This window comes from Nomascus leucogenys, chromosome 14 (genome assembly GCF_006542625.1).
Source record: "Nomascus leucogenys isolate Asia chromosome 14, Asia_NLE_v1, whole genome shotgun sequence".
In the NCBI taxonomy this organism is placed as follows: domain Eukaryota; kingdom Metazoa; phylum Chordata; class Mammalia; order Primates; family Hylobatidae; genus Nomascus; species Nomascus leucogenys.
The window spans coordinates 35,677,155-35,696,874 of NC_044394.1; the positions used below are offsets into that span (position 1 = coordinate 35,677,155).

The 19,720-nt window shown below is 45.0% G+C and overlaps 1 protein-coding gene across 1 annotated transcript in view; it reads left to right on the forward strand.

The window, feature by feature from the left end:
• VAX2 (ventral anterior homeobox 2) overlaps positions 1 to 19,720 on the forward strand; it is a 32,716-nt gene that overhangs the window by 8,661 nt on the left and 4,335 nt on the right. Inside the window, exon 2 of the mRNA XM_003262527.2 lies at positions 11,740 to 11,927. Coding sequence (XP_003262575.2) covers positions 11,740 to 11,927 — 188 coding nt within the window. The remainder of the gene's footprint in view (positions 1 to 11,739; positions 11,928 to 19,720) is intronic.

Consider the following 19,720-nt stretch of genomic DNA (forward strand, 5'->3'; position numbering starts at 1 on the left):
AATTTTTTATTTATTTTCTTTAATTTTTTATTTTTAATTTTTTTTTAGTAGAGACAGGGTTTCACCATATTGAGGAGGCCAGTCTCAAACTCTTGGCCTCAAGCAATCCTCCCACCTGGGCCTCTCATGAAATATCTTTTTAATTACAAAAGCAATCCATACTATTTTGCTATGTCAAGTAACATTTAAAAGCTTATAATTTCCCTTACATGATATACTTCCAGTCTTAAGATTACCTTCCAAACTTTACCTAGTAATTGAAAAATATAAATATGTAAGTTATATATTACAAAAATCAGATTTTTTTGTAATGGCTTTTTTAAAAATTAAACAAATTGTCTTAGCTTGCAAGTAGAGTAAAAGAATACTTGTGGAAGTCTTTCTTTCTAGAACTCCCTCATTCTTTTTAACCACTGCATAGGATTCCATTATGTAGATATCATATAACTTATTTAACTGGTCCTCTATTAATGGATATTTAGGTTGGTTGTACTTTTTCATTATTACAAACAATGCTGTAGTGAACATCTTTCTATCCTAATTTGAACAAATGGTTTGTTTTATTTTTAATTATTCTTATCTTTTTATCCCAGGCAACACCTCATTTATACCATAGAATGAGTGCTCCCTTGAACAGATGGTTTTTTTTAAATCTTATTTATGAGACAATTTGGAACATGTAAAACCAGGTGGGATATTTTATTATATTAAGGAATAATTGTCAATTTTTATTGTGATAATAGTGTTGTAGGTGACTTTTTAAAGAGTCCCCCTTTTTTAGAGATACATGTTGAAATACTCATAAGTGAAATGTTATGACTTCTAGAATTTGCTAATAATTACAGCAGAATAGAAGAAATAAGATTATTCCTGAGTTTCTAATAGTTGAAATTGGGGGATAGGTATATCGGAGCTCATTGTACTGCTCTCCCTAATTTTGAAAATGTTTGAAATTTGTCATAGTAAACTGTTTAAAGTAACAAGAATCATTTTACATATACATGGTATGAATATAATTACAGGATAAATTCCTAGAAGCAAACTTTTAAAATCCAAGGATACACATTTAAAGTTATGATAGTATTTCCAAATTTTATACCAAAAATCTTATATTGATTTATATTCTTAGCCATCTGTATAAAAGTGCCATTTCTCTACGTCCTCCCAACTCAGGATATACTTTATTTTTTAGAGTGAAATCTTTTCAAGTGACAGAATAATCTCATTTTATTAGTAGTTTAAATTGCTAGTGAGGTTAAGCATGTTTTTATGTAGTTATTCTTCATTTTAATATTCTCTTCTGTGAATTATTTGTATATTTAGCCATTTCTCTATTGGATCACTAATTGTTTTCTCATCTTTGTAAGTGCTACTTATATAGTAAGGAAATGAGCCCTTTTTCTGTGACATGTATTGCAAACAACTCCCAGGTCACTTTCTTAAAAAAAAAAAAAAAAAGCAGCAACAAAAAACTTTCTTTGTGGGATTTCTTTTTTTTTCTAAACTGAAATTTAAACTCTAACCACATTTAATGGTTGTTCCTTTTTGGGCTTCTAGATTCTAGCTCCTAGTTAGAAAAATCTTCATCCAGCATTTAAAACATTATATATGCATACACAAACATATTAAAATGTTTGTTACCAAAAAAATTTTATTACCTAGTCTTTTCACCAAAAGAAGTAATAAAGACAAAAAATGAGTCAAATCTTTCCTCCCTGATCAGTTTCCACTCCTCAGAGGCAAGAGAAGAGTGAGGTGCTTCTTTTGCCAGACTTATTCCTATGTGGTTACAAAAACACAGACACACACACAGAAAGAGTTTACTTTTACTGTTTTTTTAATATAAAAATGGGTTTATGCACACTTGCCATTTCACTTAGTAGTATACAATAAACATCCATCCAGGTTATGTGTCTCATTCTTGTTAACGTCTACATATAGCCAAAGTTATTCCTAGACTGTGATTTTATTGACAATTTTCCTTTTGATAAACATTCAGCTTTTTCCCCTTTTTTCCCTCTTGCAAACTATGCTACAAACAGTGGGTCTGTATTTATCAACTACGCCAACGTTTCTGTGTGATAGAAAGCTCTATAAAAATTCTGGGACAAAGGAGCTGTGCATTTTAAGTTTAGCTAGGCATTATTTCCTTCAAAAACCATATATTATATCAATTTATGTTCTTATTGACAGAGCCTGAGAGAACCTAATTCTGCTCAGCCTTGCCAGTACAATTTTTCAAGTCTGATAGATAAAATATGGCATCTCAAAAAAAGGGCTATCTCATTGCTGTTATAACTTTCATTTTTCTGATTCCTCTAGCCTGAGTATTTTTTCATATTTATTAACCACATGCATTTCTTCTTCTCTGAATAATTTGTTCGGTTTCCCACTGGACTGCTTGACCTTACTCACTGGTTTACAGAGGCTGTGTGTATACCAGACATTAGGACTCTGTTAAGAATTCATTATGAATATTTTCTCCCCATCTTCATTTGTGTTTTAACTGTCTCTTACCCTGCAGAAGTGTTTATTTTTAGGTACTCAAATATGTCATTTATTTTCCTTTTTAGAAAGTTATTTTATATTTGTTCTTCAATTTTTAGAGCTTTATTTACATTTAAATTTGTGTTTACTTTTGCACACAGTGTGAGATAAATAGCTTTATTCCAAATAATGAACTAATTGTTCAAAAGCTATGTCTCTAATAACCCTGTCTTTCCTCCAACTAATTCTAAATACTGTTTTCCTAACATACCAGATCCACATAGACACATGAATTTGCTTCATAACTCTTGTGTAGCATTGTACCATTTCAGTTGCGGGAGATTTGTAACATATTTGCTGTGTGGTAATGCAAGTATTCACTACTATTGTTTAACTTTTCTTGTTAACTATTCTTGCATTTTCAATATTCCCAATAAACTTGAGAATGAATTTTCCATAAGGAATTTTTATAGCAATCACATTATATTTGTAGGTGGGGCAGGAAGGGCCTTGCACACTTAAAAGTCAGCATATTATCGGCCGGGCATGGTGGCTCATGCCTGTAATCCCAGCACTTTGGGAGGCCGCGGCGCGCAGATCACTTGAGGTCAGGAGCTCGAAACCAGCCTGGCCAACATGGCGAAACCCCGTCTCTACTAAAAATACAAAAAGTAGCCAGGCGCGGTGGTGGGCACCTGTAATCCCAGCCACTCAGGAGGCTGAGGGAGGAGAATCGCTTGAATCCGGGAGGCGGAGGTTGCAGTGAGCCGAGATCACGCCGTTGCACTCCAGCCTGGGTGACAGAGCGAGACTCCGTTTCAAAAAAAAAAAGTCAGCACATTATCAGCTTATTATGCAAAGAGACTGTCTGGTGCTAGGTAGGAAAGGAAGTGAGATAGGGCTTTGGAGGTGGCGGGGGTGTCTACTGGGAGAGGTGCCAGAGGGGCACCGGAGGTCAGAAGCATAAGCTAACTACTATCAGGCCAGGGGTCACCACCTCTCCCAAGCAAAGGCTCTTGGGCAGAATTTACCCTCCCTCATACCCCCCAGAGCTCACTGCTCTTTGAGGAGACTTGAGGGGTAGCAAAATGCAGGACTCATTCCATTTCACCCTAAGTGCCTACCTGCAAGGAAGCCCTGGAATGAAAGCTCTTCCTCTTTCCTGATGCTCCTCCCAAACTCCTCCCAGAAAAGGAGCAATTCAGAAAAAGAGGACTACTTTAGTAAGATAGGCTATATTTTGCTGCAGAGACAACCCCAAATTTTAGAGGCTTAACAAAACACAAATGCATTTATCACTCACATAAATCCATCACAAGTGGACAGGGGCTCATCTTGATACTCAGAAACCCAGGCTGGTAAAGCTTCTTCACTCCTGCTCCTAAGACCATCACAGTAGAAAGGGTGTGGCAACACACACACACTCTCTAGTTATTGGGTTTTGTTATTTAGGGCAGGGATGGTAATATCCCCTTATCTTATTTTATTGCCTTCCCAGCACTCATCATTGCCTTACATATTTTTAAAATTTATTTTTTATTAGAAATAAATTGCTCGAAGGCCAGGTGCAGTGGCTTATGCCTGTAATCCCAGCACTTGGGGAGGCTGAGGCGGAGGGATCACTTGAGCCTTTTGAGACCAGTCTGGCCAACATGGTGAAACCCTGCCTCTACTAAAAATACAAAAATTAGCGGGCATGGTGGTGGGTGCCCGTAATCTCAGCTACTCAGGAGGTGGAGGCAGGAGAATCATTCGAACCCAGGAGGCAAAGATTGCCGTGAGCCGAGATCATGCCACCGCACTCCAGCCTGGGTGACAGAGCGAGACTCCGACTCAAAATAAATAAATAAATAAATAAATAAATAAATCTTACTTTACATTTATTATCTGTCTCCCTCCCCAGTACACAGTTTATGGGAACAAGTACTTTTCTGTTTTGCTAATTTCTGTATCCTCAGGCCCTAGAATAATATTTGACACATAAGAGCTTATTAAATACATGTTGAATGGTTGAATATATTCAGTTGTTTTAATCTACATAAACGAGATTAAACTACACATGTTATTCTGTAACTTACTTTCATACACTAATGTCTGTTCACATAGCTTATTGCCTCATTCTTTTCAATTATTACATGGTATTTTATAATACGAATGTACCACTATTTGTTCAGCCATTTCTCTTGTGGAAAATACTGAGGATGCTTTCAAATTTTTGGTGTTTTGAGCAGTGCAGCAACACACATCATTGTTGTATATACTTTGGAGCACCTGAGCCTGTGTTTCACTAGGACAAATACCAATGAAAATAAAATCAGGCCAGGCGCGGTGGCTCATGCCTGTAATCCCAGCATTTCGGGAGGCCGAGGTGGGTGGATCACTTGAGGTCAAGAGTTTGAGACCAGCCTGGCCAACATGGTGAAACCCTGTCTCTACTAAAAAATTACAAAAATTAGGGGGCATGGTGATGGGCACCTGTAATCCCAGCTACTTGGGAGGCTGAGGCAGGAGAATCACTTGAACCCAGGAGGCGGAGGCTGCAGTGAGCTGATATCGCACCACTGCACTCCAGCCTGGGCAACAGAGTGAGACTCTATCTCAAAAAAATAAATAAAATAAAATAATTGGAGCAAAATTTATGTGCATCTTTAATCTTGATAAATGCAGCCTTAAAATATGGACTCAATTATGGTTCTACTAATAGCATATAGGAGTGTAGATTTCCCTACAGTGCACCATTGTTATTAATTGTCATCATTGTTTTTAATCACCTGTTAATGTCCTTTCAACTTTATGGGATATAAAGGGCTTTCCATTGTTGCTGGAACTTGTATTATATTGATTACTATAAAGCTATGCTTATCCTTTCATATGTTTATTGGCCATTTAGCTGTCTTTTTCTGTGAATGACCCAGATAAATCACTTGACCATTTATTTTATCAGGCTATTTACTTTAATTTTTTTTTTTTTTTTTTTTTTTTTTTTTGAGACAGCGTCTTGCAGTATCGCCAGGCTGGAGTGTAGTGGTGCGATCTTGGCTCACTGCAACCTCTACCTCCCAGGTTCAAGCGATTCTCATGCCTTGGCCTCCTGAGTAGCTGGGATTAGAGGCGCACACCACCACGCCCAGCTAATTTTTGTATTTTTAGTAGAGAAAATGTTTCACCATGTTGCCCACGCTGGTCTCCAATGCCTGGCCTCAAGTGATCTGCCCACCTCGGCTTCCCAAAGTGCTGGGATTACAGGTGTGAGTTACCACAACCAGCCTCTTTGACTCTTAAATGTATTTTTTTTTTTCAAATCTGTTTCTTGTACTTTACCTTGATTTTGGTGCTTTTGTCATCCAAGTTTTCAGCTTTAATATAGTCAAATACATCCTTTGTGTTTCCTTTACAGCCTCCAGTTTTTTTGTTGTTTGTTTTTTGTTTTTTTGAGACTGAGTCTTGCTCTGTCTCCCAGGCTGGAGTGCAATGGCGCAATCTCAGCTCACTGCAACCTCCCCTTCCCTGCCTCAGCCTCCCAAGTAGCTGGGATTACAGGTGCCTGCCACCACATCCAGCAAATTTTTGTATTTTTTAGTAGAGATGGATTTCGCCACGTTGGCCAGGCTGGTCCCAAACTCCTGACCTCAGGTGATCCACCTGCCTCAGCCTCCCAAAGTGCTGGGATTACAGGCATGAGCCACCACGCCTAGCCTACAGCCTCCAGTTTTGTAGCTTGCTTAGAAATTTCATCCCAAGCCTAGCATTCTAAAAACATCCTCCTATATTTTTTTGTAATGCCCTTATAATTTTATCATCTATGATTTGCTCTTTAATCCACTTGAAATGTGTTGTTATTTATGGAGTGAGATAGGAATTTAACTCAATTTTATTCCAAACATACAATTTATGGTCACCAGTCTGCTTAACGTGACTTATTGACTAAATCACTCTTTTCCCATCTCGAATGCCCTTTTATGATAAATTCTATGACTATGGATACATGTGTCTAATATCCCCTTATCTTGTACTTTCCATGCTATTGTTTCCCCATATGCAGTCATTTGAGTCCCATCTTCATTTGTTATATTCATATTCCATTTATTTTCTTAATATTTTAGCATAATGCATTTTAAGATTAAATTTCCACTTTAGCCTCACCCTAAGCTTATAAAATTATAGGTATAATTTTTTTTCTAGTAAACATTAAAATAAATGCCTAACTTTTGAAATGACATATGCTTATTTATGTACAATTTTAAATCATCTTACAAACCATAAGTGGAATGCAGAGACACTGTTGTGTTTTTTTTACTAATGGATTTGTCAATTTCTGTGACAACACATTACTCTAGCTTTGTGGCATGCTTTTGTTGTCAATTTTTTATTTTGAAATAATTATAGACTCACAAGGATTTATAAAAATAGTACAGAGAGGTCCCGTGTATCCATCACCTAGCTTCTCTGTAGATGGCATTTTACAAACCTATAGTACATTATCAAAACCAGAAAATTGACACTAATACAATATAATTAACTAGACTACAGACCTTCCTCAGATTTCACCTGTTTTTCCTTGCACTGTTTTTTTGGTTTTTGTATATAGTTCTATGACATTTTATTACATTTATAGATCCATGTCACCACCACCACAGCCATGATACAGTACTGTGGTGTCACCACAAAGGAACTTCCTCTTACTACCCATTGATGGCCAGGTCCTTCCTCCATCCCCAAATCCTGGCAACCACTGATCTGGTCTCCACCTTTATAATTTTGTTACTTTTATATTAAATAAATGGAATCATATAGTGTATAACTTTTGGGAACTGTTTTTTCCCCTCAGTATAATTTCCTGTGTAAATTGTTGTGTCTATCAATCATTATTCCTTTTTTTCCTGAGTAGTATCCGGGAGTACAGTTATACCAGAGTTTGTTTAACCATTCACGCATTGAAGGATGTCTGATTTGTTTCCATTAGGGGGCTATTACAAATAAAGCTGCTATGATCATTTGTATACAGGTTTTTGTGTGAACATAAGATTTCAGCTGGGCTGAAATGGGATTACAGCTCATACCTGTAATCCCAACACTTTGGGACGCCCAGGCAGGCGGATCACCTGAGGTCAAGAGTTCGAGACCAGCCTGGCCAACATGGTGAATCCCCATCTCTACTAAAAATACAACAATTAGCTGGGTGTGGTGGCAGGCGCCTGTAATCCCAGCTACTCAGGAGGCTGAGGCAGGAAAATCACTTGAAACCAGAAGGTAGAGGTTGCAGTAAGCTGAGATCGCGCCACTGCACTCCAGCCTGGGCAACAAGAGTGAAACTCTGTCTCAAAAAAAAAAAAAAAAATCAGCCACACATGGTGGCAGGTGCCTGTAACCCCAGCTACTCAGGAGGCTGAGACATGAGAATCGATTGAACCTGGGAAGTGGAGGTTGCAGTGACCCGAGATTGCACCACTGCACTCCAGCCTGGGGGATAGAGTGAGACTCTATCTCCAAATAAATAAATAAATAAATAAAACAAAAACAAATATTTCATTTCCCTAGAATAAATGCCCATTTATTCTGGGCATTTATTCTGGGTTGTAGGGTAAGTATATTTTTAACTCTTTAAGAAACTGCCTGGCTAGTAGTACCATTTTCCATTCCCACCAGCAATGTAAGAGAGATCCAGCTTCCCTGCATCCTCACCAGCTTTTCCATTCTCAGTATTTTTTCTTTTCACTGTTGTGATAGGTGTTTCTTATTGTGGCTTTAATTTGCCTTTCCCTGATGGCCACCAATGTTGAACATTTTTCATGTGCTTATTTGTATGGCATGTTTTAATATTTGGTGGCAAGTCTGAGGTTGCCTTTCTCGTCTGGTTCATGCCTCCCTGTCCCTGCGGGAGACAGCTGCACTTGGCTGCTCCCTGAGGTGGCAATCCCCCTTTTAGGTCTTGTGTAAAGAGGGAGGGATGGTTTGATCTCATGTTTAGGGACTCAGGCTCAGATGCTACAGGGTGGGCTTGAGGAGGCTGATTAAGGGGAGGGTAAGACACCAGCTGTAACAGCACCCTTCCTCCTATTCATACCCCACAAAACATGTTTGATAAAATCAGTGCCATTTGAGATGGATTCACTTGGGAGTGTTGCGACAAAGTTCTGAGTCTGCTCTCACAATTGGAAATTATGGAACCTGAGCAAAGGAGACTGATCCAGTCACAGTGGGGTCACACATATTACCCTATCTTTTTGGAATGTGAACAGAATTGGAGCTGGGGAGCTTGAGTTGTCCTAAGAGGCCTGCAGTTTCTAGAACACATCCTTTTGATAGGCTTTGCCCAGCGGCTTGGCAGGACCTGGCCTGGGATGGGGAGGGAGGCCACCTCTGAGCAGTGACGCATCCTCCACCCTGGCTCACCTTTTCCCTGAGGCTGATTGTGAACAGGACGGTGCTTGAGAACCTGTGAGATCTGAGCCAGGACTCTTGAGCCGGGAGCCAGAGCATACCCTGGAAGGGGAGCGTCAATTTGCACTGGCAGGACCCAGAAAGAGTCAGTCTCCTGGGGTGGGACACTGGAGGGAGTGGCTCAGGGTAACCCTCTAGAGCAGGGATTCTCAAGGTAGGTCCCACAGTCCCTGTGGATCACAAGGAGCCTCCTGGCAGACAGCACATCCCAAAAACAGCTCTTTCCATTATGTTCTCCAGGAGAGCGATGAACCCATCCAGAAGATTCCATCTTTTACTCATGACCAAGTCCTCTTCATTTCAACCTACTAATTGAATTATTAAGAATGATCAACTGAGGGCCGGGCGTGGTGGCTCACGCTTGTAATCCCAGCACTTTGGGTGGCCAAGGTAGGCAGATCACGAGGTCAGGAGATTGAGACTATCCTGGCTAACATGGTGAAACCCTGTCTCTACTAAAAACACAAAAAATTAGCCAGGCATGGTGGTGGGCGCCTGTAGTCCTTGGGAGGCTGAGGCAGGAGAATGGTGTGAACCCAGGAGGCGGAGCTTGCAGTGAGCTGAAATTGCACCACTGCACTCCAGCCTGGGCAACAGAGCAAGACTCGTCTCACACACACACACACAAAAAAAAGAATTACCAACCGAGGGTAGACATAAAGTAAAATGATGGAGCTGGGCACAGTGGTTCATGCCTGTAATCTCAGCACTTTGGGAGGTCGAGGTGGGCAGATCATGAGGTCAGGAGTTCAAGGCCAGCCTGGCCAACATAGTGAAACACTGTCTCTACTAAAAATACAAAAATTAGCCAGGCATGGTGGGGCATGCCTGTAGTTCCAGTTACTCGGGAAGCTGAGGTAGGAGAATCACTTGAACCTGGGAGGCAGAGGTTGTGGTGAGCCGAGATGGTGCCACTGCACTTCAGCCTAAGCAACAGAGTGTGTCTGCACAAAAAAAAAAAAAAAAGATGGTGTTTCAAGAGTTTCTTGGACACTGCCAGTATGACCTTGAGTAAATTACTTAAATTTTGTTACTCCATTTCCTCATCTGTAAAATGGGGATCATAATAGTTCCAAATTCGTGGAGACATTGAGAAGGTTAAAGTGCTTAAAACAGCGGGGTGTGGTGGCTCACACCTATAATCCCAGCACTTTGGGAGGCTGAGACAAGAGGATCACTTGAGCCCAGGAGTTCAAAACCAGCCTGAGTGAGATCCCATCTCATTTTTTAAAAACAAAGAAAAACATAATTAAAAAATAAAATAAGGCCAGGCACAATGGCTCACACCTGTAATCCCAGCACTTTGGGAGGCTGAGGCGGGCAGATCACTTGAACCCAGAAGTTACAGACCAGCCTGGGCAACACGGTGAAATCCCCTATGCCCCCTGTCTCTACAAAAAATACAAAAATTAGCTGGGCGTGGTGGTGCGCTCATGTAGTCCCAGCGACTCGGGAGGCTGAAGTAGGAGGATTGATTGAACCCAAGAGGTCGAGACTGCAGTAAGCTGAGATGCGCCACTGCATTACAGCCTGGGTGTGAGAGTGAGACCCTGTCTCAAAAAATAAATAAACAAAACAAAATTAAATTTAATTAAGTGCTTAGAACAGTGACTGGCCCAGAGCAAGTACTGCAGACGTTTGTCAGCCTTTGTTATGGCTGGAATGTCAACAGCCACTGCCCATTCTGGCCGCGTTGCAAACTCCGACTGCGTGCGCCCCCTGGAGGGTATTGGAATTCCTGCACCTGTGGAGGGTGGCTTTCTTCCTTGGGCTTCCTCAAGGCGGCCTTTAAGTTGGTAAGCTTCCCATTGCCAATGCTAAGTAATGGAAATTCCTGTCAGTTTAGCTTCGTTATCATGGACATCATTTGTAGGGAGTGATTTTGTAAATCCTACAGGATGTGATGCTGCATATTTCCACAATCTAATTTGTAATATAAAATGTTCTAATAACTAGATTTCAAGCCATCAGTATGTGTGGGTCAAACATGGATCATCTCCACCCCTGTAGTTAAATGTTACTAAGTTCTTTATGAGGAATGTGTGGGGAACATGGGCTGCTGGGTTTTCAATCACTCTTCAGTGGGCTCCAAAATATTGGAGGCCCTGTGTGTGGAGGGCATTGGTCAGAGCCCAGGAGTGGCCCTGCTGTTCAGGACTAGGCACATGGGGAGTGGCAGCAGCCCCCCTCTGGAAGGCATCCAGCAGCCTGATATGGTACCAGTTGTCCTTGGGCTCCTCCTAGAGACCTCAGCTCCCCAGACTGTCCTCTACCACTCATCAGCTACCTCCTCCTCATGGACCCCAGGTCCCAGGTCTGTGGATGCATGACACTCCTTCATGTATGCATGCACACACACACACACACACACACACACACACACACAGCACTTAGGACCTGGCTCTGACCTCTCCAATAAGCCTTACCTGATTGATCACACTCAATTCTAACCCATCATCCCCGATGTACTTGAGGACCCAGCATATTTTTCCCATCTGTTCCTTACTCTGCAAAGGCCCAGAATCCTGGCTGGGAGAGAGTGAGTCCTTTCTTCCCAGACCACGATGGTAGACCTGGCAGTTGTACTGAGGCCTATTACATACATTTAGCCACCCATTAGATACAATATCCTGCACTGGGTGGTTAAGGAATCTGGGCCCAGAGAGGGTGAGCAACTTGTTACAGGTCATGCAACCAGATCCAGGCCAGAGGAGCTCCACAATAGATCACACCACCTTTTATTAAGATGCTTTCTGGTGATCTAACTACCTAGCTAATGAACTAACCTGGCTCCTTTCATGGCCTCTGCAGATGCCAAAGGGACAATTCGGGAAATTGTCCTGCCTAAGGGCCTGGACCTGGACCGGCCCAAGCGGACACGTACATCCTTCACTGCCGAGCAGCTGTACCGCCTGGAGATGGAGTTCCAGCGCTGCCAGTATGTGGTGGGCCGAGAGCGCACTGAGCTGGCCCGCCAGCTGAACCTCTCCGAGACCCAGGTAAGAGACCAGGGCCAGGCCACTCCACTCTTGTCCTGGCAGCCTGGGAACTCCTGGGGATATGAGGCCCTGTGAGCTGCTACAGGGAGACCCAACTTCGGAGGAGTTCAGACAAGCATGAGGGAGACTTTAAGCCACAGGTAAACCAGAGTGAAAGAGCAAATAAATATGCGTCGACCACAGACAGTCAGGAAATGCCAATGGGGGTCTTCTGGATACATCAGGCACTTTTGGATGGAATATGGAAAAAGTTCAGAGAAACTGGGGGAGAGCAGCCCTGGGGGCACAGGAGTGGCTTGGGGGGGCGTTGGCATGTAAGAGGAACGACAAGAAGGGAGGGTGAGGGCTTGGCTGGTTGGAAATAAAGATTCTAGGGAAGATGAAACATTATAAAATTGGGCTGGGGACCTCTCACTTCTCCATTCCTGGCCCTTTCCCACCCTCCGTCACCCTCCCTCCATCTCAGGGTGCCTCAGTCTCTTGTTGGAAAGGAGGGTCTGCACACCCCCTTCACCTGGGTAGGACTGGCATTTTAACAGTAGTATGCTTAACTCAAAAGATAAAAACTTTTGTAAATTAAGCACCTACCCTGTATGAATGGAGACCCTTCAAGCTGGTACTAGAGCTACAAAATACTGCCACTACTACTACTACTAATACTTAGTACTTACACGTGTCAGGCACTAAGTGCTTTGCCTGTGTTAAGTAACTAATCCCTGCCAAGAAGCAGATGATGTCATTCCCATGTTACAGGTGAGAGGAAGTTATGCCCAAGGCCAGACAACTAATTAGTTCCAGAGCTGGGCTTTGGACAAGCAGTCTCTCATCTTTTTGCTGCCTATAAACTGGGCAACCTTCCTTGAGATTGTCAAAGAATAACTCAGAGACCCTTCTTTCAGCCAGAACTCTAGTAGTTTGCTCTCATACATGAGGGAGATCAATCAATACATGCATTGTAAACAACGGCCAAAACAGGATTGATAAAGGGGAGAGGAAGGGAGGAGGGGAGTGAGGAAGCGCTGGTCTGGAGCAGTGTGCTGGTTTCCTTCCTGGGAGCGAGGTGGGAGGCTGTGCTGGAGTGAGGGCTTCCCGTCTGTGCTGTGTGGCTGCTGTCCTCCCCTGTGTCCCTGCCTCAGTGAGGTCAGCTCTCCCTGTTACCCTCAGCATAATTCCTCCAGCCCCTCAAATCCCACCAACAGAGTGCTGTGCAGCCCACCCCTGGGGACGGGGTAGTCAGATGCGCCTGGAAGTCCTGGTCCCCTTGAGAGGTGAGCAGGTTCCTCCTGGGGTACACTGACAGTAAGGCAGAGGAAGAGGCGAGAAGGGGCGAGAGGCAGGGGGGGGGCAGGCCGGGAGAAGGGGCAGGCTGGGAGGAGGGGAAGGCCGGGGAAGGACAGCAGCTGCTGTCCTGCAGGGCCGGGTCATCTCCACCTGCACTTGTTTTTCCCCAGCTGCCACTGCAGAGCTCCCAAACAACCCTGCGGGGCCTCCCTCCAGCTGGGCTCAACAGGGGGCTGGGAAGCCAGGCCTGTGCTCAGAGAGGAGGCTGCAGTGGCAGGGCCAGGCCAGAACTCCTGGGGAAGTCACCGAGGCCCGTATTCCCTACACTGAGCTGCCCTTGGAGGTCAAGCCCAAGCCCCCCCTCTTCCAGGAAGCCTTCTGCAGGCACCTTGCCCTCTTCCCAAGAGACCTTTCCACATGGCTTGACCTGGAGAGAGAGAGAGAGAGAGTGTGTGTGTGTGTGTGTGTGCATGTGTACGTGTGTGGTGTTGGATGTCCACCAGCATTTGCTTCCCTAGGACAAGAATGTATTTATAGGCCATGGCTCCTCGTCGTGCTCCACAAGGAGCCCAGAACACAGCTGGACACGTAGTAGGCCCTCAGCGAGTCCTCCACACTGTTCTCACTCACGACCCTCCTTTCTCTGTCCCCAGTCCTAGGGTTGACAGATAATAAAAGTAATGGACAGCTAATGCTTATTGAGCACTTCCCATGCACCAGGTCCTGTTCCAAGGGCGTGACATAGTCTAACTAGTTTAGTCCTCACTACAACCTTATGGGATACGTGTGAGATTTTTCTTCCAACACCAAGTGTATGGTATGTTCCAATCACCAGCAGGCAGTGCTCCAATTCTCCAGCATCACTGAGTATATTCAACAGTTCAATACTGACACTAATTCCCAGAGCTAGCACAGACCCTACAAGTTAAGGGCTCAGTCCCGCAAGACAGTGCCACAGCAGACGCAAGCTCCAGGAGCCACCTGTGCTTCTGAACGGACTGGTGTAAAACTGGGGGCTCCCACATCGCCCTCTGCAGGTTTGACAATTCACTAGAATGACGCACAGAACTCAGGAAACACCTCCCCTACACTTGCTGGTTTATTATAATTGACACAAGTGAGGAACAGCCAGATGGAAGAGACACAAAGGACAAGGTAAGGGGGAGGTGCGTGGAGCTCCCATGCCCTTTCCAGTGACCCCATTCCCAGCACTTCCACGTGTTCACCAACCAGAAGTTCTCCTGGTCTCCTTGTTCAAGACTAAATCCAGGCTGGCCTGGCACAGTGGCTCACGCCTGTAATCCCAGCACTTTGGGAGGCCAAGGAGGGAGGATCGCTCAGGAGCCCAGGAGTTCAAGACCAGCCTGGGCAGCACAGGGAGACCTTATCTCTAAAAAAAGTTTTTTAAAACATTTTTTACAGTTTACACTGTAAACTGCAGGGTGTGGTGGCACACACCTGTAGTCCCAGCTACTTGGGAGGCTAAGGTGGGAGGATTGTTTGAGCTCAGGAGGTCAAGGCTACAGTGAGCCATGTTAGCTCCACTGCACTCCAGCCTGGATGACAGAGCAAGACTCTATCTCAAAAACAAACAAAAAAAGACTATAATCCAATCTCCATTCCCCTCCCCTCCCTAGGAGGAAAGAATGGGGGCGGCTGAAAGTTTCCACCCTCTAATCACAAGTATGGTCTTTCTAGAACCAGCCCCAGTCCTGAAACTACCTAGAGATCCACCCTGAATCACCTCATTAGCATACAACAGTAAGTCTTATTTATTTATTTATTTATTTACTTATTTATTTACTGTATAGACGGGGTCTCGCTTTGTTTCCTAGGCTGGCCTGGAACTCCTGGTCTCAAGTAATCCTCCCTCCTCGGCCTTCCAAAGTGCTGGGATTATAGGTGTGAGCCACCATGCCCAGCCAATAAGAGTATATTGTTTCCACTTTAAAAAGAAGGAAACTGAGGCATAGACAAGTTAAATAGGTAACTTGCTCAAGACTTGCAGCAGGCGCATTCATGGGTAATAGTACCCATGAAGATGGCTTTGTGGGTACTATTATCCGCATTTAAGCAAACTGAGCCTCAGAGAGGTTAACTAACCTGTAGCTAGAATTCTGTGGCATTCTCAGTATGCTCACCCATACTTTTGTTCAAAAATATTATTGAATACCTACTATATAGCAGGTACTCTTCGAGGCACTGGGGCTATAGCTTAGGACAAAACAGACCAGGCACCTGCCCTCATGCAGCTAAGATCCACAGAGACAAAGACAAACTGCATTTCCAAGAGTGATGAGTGTTGTGAGGGAGCTCAAATGGGGTCATAGGAGAGAGACTAGAAGGAAGTGTTTTACTGGGGTGTTCAGGGAAGGCCTCTTTGAGAAGATGACATTGAGCTTAGGCCTGAGTGATAAGGGAGAAACAGCCAGATGAGGAGCCAGAAGGACACGACAAGGCAGAGGGTAACTATGAAGACCGGAGGGGCAGGAACTAGCATATAATGTTCTAGGAGTATCAGAAGGCCAGAGTGGCTGGAGCTACAGGGTAATTGGGTAAGTAGGTAGAGCAGGATCATGCGATGCTTAGAGACTATGGTAATACATTGAAGAGAAAGTGACAGGAGATTATTGGCATTTTACAGGGGTTCTCTGGCTGAAGGGCTGGAGCAGCGGTCCCCTTGGGGAAGGGACCACAGGGGACAGGAGTGGACAGGTAGGAACTATTGAATGGGCCCTGAGCAGAGCAGTGGTGGAGGAGAGAAGAGTACTGATGTGAGAGGCACTCTAGTGCTGGAACCTGTTAGGACTTGCTCATGGATTACATGCACAGGGCGAGGGAAAGGAAGTGGTTTGGGCTGAACAACTGGGAGAATGGTGACACCATATAATGAATGAGTTGAGAAAGTGGGGGAGAAGCAAGATGGTGGGAGCATAATCAAGAATTTTGTTTTGGATCAGTGAAGTTTGAGATCCCAGTGGAGATGTCAGGAAAGCACGTCAGATTTTGGGGGGAGGGCTGGTTTCTCTCTGGTTTTTCTGTGGTTTAAGTTATCTGAGAGTCTCTGTCAGAGCTCTTTTGGGGAAAAAGATAAGAAATTCCTTCAGGTGCCCTCAGATAATGGATGGACTCCCCAGGGATAAAAACAGAAGCCATAGTCTTATTGAAATTCAATAACAGGAACCATGGTGTAGCCAGGAATTGGAAGAGACTGGAAGCCAAAGGTTCTTTTGGGCCCAAGGGATTCAGCACCAGCTACTCACAGACCTTCCTCCCAGTGCTCTGCTGAGTATGTGCTCCAACTGCTCTCCAAAATATCTGCTTCCCTCTCTGTTTCTTCCTCTCCTCTCCTCTCTTTTTTCTCTTCTCTTCCTTCTGCCAAATAGCATCTCTACCTTCTTCCCTGGATACTCAGAGGACCCAGGCATGGTCCCAATTCAGGCAGAGAAAACACAGAGCTTGCTCAGGGCCCATTTCCATGGCTAGTCTCTTCTTTAATCTAGCATGCCCAATTCAGTTGAGTTGTCTGCAGATTTAAATCTGAAACCCACTTACAGGATTGGGCAGGCAGAATGGTGAAGCCCTTTCCTTGGCTCTCCACCACCCACAGGGCTCTACAGGACAAAGGGTCCACCAGAGTAGGAACAGTGAACAAGAGACAGTGCAGCTGACCTCTGTCCCGGCCTTGCCCAGACTCCATGGCTGTGCAACGGAGGCTAAGCATGGCTGCCCTGGAGAGCAGGGGCAACCTCAGAGGAATCTCTCTCTCAAGACTATCAAAAGAACCCTCTGCCCACCTTTATCAGCCCAAGGGTAGCATGCACTCAAAGTTCTTCTCATGTCGGAGAACAGGGACAGCCCCACTTAGTCCAGTTCTCCTTGGTTTTAGAAACCTGATACACCTTGTCACCATGCTTTGTTTGAAAAAGAAAGTTTGGTGTTTGATTAAAGCAGCATTTCTCAAGGTACTCTCTGGAGACCAGCTGTATGTACAGCTCCCCTGGGGTAAAATACAGATGCCTGTGCCACCCTCAGCCCAGAGGTTCCCAGTCAGATTTCTAGGGAAGACCCCACAACCTATATATTTTTCGTTCCAGGTGATCTAATGCACAGTGATGTCTGAGAATCACTGGCTTATGGAAAAGTGAGCAAATCTGACCAGATGATGTGATCACCATGTTGCCTAAAAGACTTCATCAACTGCCAGGCACTTTACTAAGTCCGTGATTATTAGCCCACTGAGTCATCACAACAAAACTATGAGGAAGAGTTATGAACCCCATTTTACTGATGGGGAAACTGAGGCTCCAAGAAGTTAAGTAACTTGACCTAAGTCATCTAGCTAGTTAAGGGAACCAGAATTGAATCAGCGGGTGTCTGACCTCTGATTCGCCACGATAGTTTGCTCCTATATATTGTCTTCTCCACTACATTGTTTGCTACTTCAACCAAAACACTTACCGTGTTGTAACACTTACTGCTTGCCCATGACCCACCCTGCTAGTGTCTGACAGCCAAGAGGGTCAAAATGGAGTTTTCTTTATTTTTGTTTTTTCAGCAACTGGCAATGCCTGGCTTGCATCAAATGCTTGATATTTCTGTGTTGCCTGAATGAATGACCAGAGTACCAGGGTCCAAGTAGGACATAAGAGGATGTGGCTGCAGAGGAAAGGAAGGTGAGAAGCTGGCTCAGGACTCCCCTCCTGCAGCTGGACTGGAGGACGTTCTCAGGGCCAGGAGCCGAGGAGCCAGGTGGAGAACAAACTGCCAAGTCCCAATACCCCCCCGGGATGCCCACCTAGCTTGGATAAGAGCTGCTCCAGCCCTTCAGCATTGTCCTCAGCCTCATGCTTGATGCCTCTGCCTCAGATGGCTTCTTCCAGAACATCACAATAGATGGTACCTTCCTAGTGCAGATTACAAAAACCAGGCCATCCTAGATACATAGATACCACTCACCTCAGATTAAGTATGGGCCCATGGTCACAGAAAACAGTCTTTAAAAGATGAATGCCATTTCCAGATCAACAATGAATCTTGGAATTTGATATTGACCATGAGCCCAAAGAAGCTGATGGATAATCTCCTGGAAAATTCCTCTGTAGTCCTGGCAGCCAAGTGGAAACTGTACCCATCCCCTGGTGCACAGCCATGGGTCACAGCGTGGCCCAGAAGGAGATCAGGGAGGGGGGCAGTGCCATGGGTCACAATGTGGCCCAGCACGAGATCGCGGAGGGGGGCAGGGCAGCCACCAAGCACTCACTGAGTCCCAGGGAGTCAAGATGGCAGCCTCCAGGAGGCCACACGGGACCCTGAGAAGACAGAGGAGGGAGACAGCCCAGAAGGTGCACTGGGCAGGTGAGGGGAGAGGCACAGCTCAGGAGGTGCGCTGGCCCCACCACCCCGTGAAGTCGGCTAGGAATGGTTTCCCAGAAGCGGAAAAGGACTGATCACTTTGGATTTAACCTTGAGAAGAGGATGAACCTGAAGCGGAAATGAAGGCTTCCTGCGGGAGGAGGGACACATTCAGAGGGCTCTGAGCCTGTCTGTTCTTCAGAGAGACAGAGAGACAACATTTGCAGGGCCCTGTGAACCTACCCGCTAGGGCCTGAAGGGCCTGATAGGCTTGATGGGCCTGATGGGCTTGATGGTGGGAAGTAGAGAGTTGACCCTTCTTACTCTCACCCTTGAAGTTTGCAATGCTGGGAAGCACATTAGAATCACCCACAGAGCTTTAGAAGAATACCCAGGCCTCAGCCCCATTCCCTAGAGACTCTGATTTAATATGGGTGAGGGATGAGGCCGGGGCATCATCCCAGAAAATTCCAATGTGCGGCCAAGGTTGAGAATTCCTGGCCTAGCCCGTATGTGGCCAAGAAACAAACACCCCTGGTCCCAGCCCCTGCTCCATCTGCCGCTGACTTCTCCTGTTAGGGTCCAGGCTTACCTTCTCAGGAGACACCCAAACCCAGCGCCAGCCCACACCCGCCTCTCCTTGCTACACCCAGAGCTGCAGGAAGCTGGGATATGTGGGAGAGCACCTTGTAAATGCCTGGTCATTCCTCATCTGTCACACCCATTACTGCCACTCCCTGAGTATGAACTGCCCTCTGTTTCTTGGGAATGAGTTAGTGCCACTCCCCCACTAGACCCTCAGCTTCCCAAGGACTGGAATCATGACATCTGTGTCTCCTCTCCCTCTGGTTCAGAAACAGAGCTAGAAACAGAGAAAGCGAGCGATAAATAACTACTCACATTTCCTGTGGGCCAGGCGAGATGCTAAGCTGCCTAAATGGGTTTTCTTCTTTCATCTCTGCAATAGCCAAGTATTATTGTCCCCATTTTAAAGATAAGATACTGAGGCTCAGGGGTTCCTGGAGGTGGTGTCTGGCCTCAGGTACTAGGACGGGGAGGTGCTGGCTTGGCTAAGAGGTCAGGAAGCTTCCCAGCAGGGAGGGGGAATGCAGCAGTGTCCAGCGCTATGGTCCTTGAGGATCTGGTGGGACTGCTTC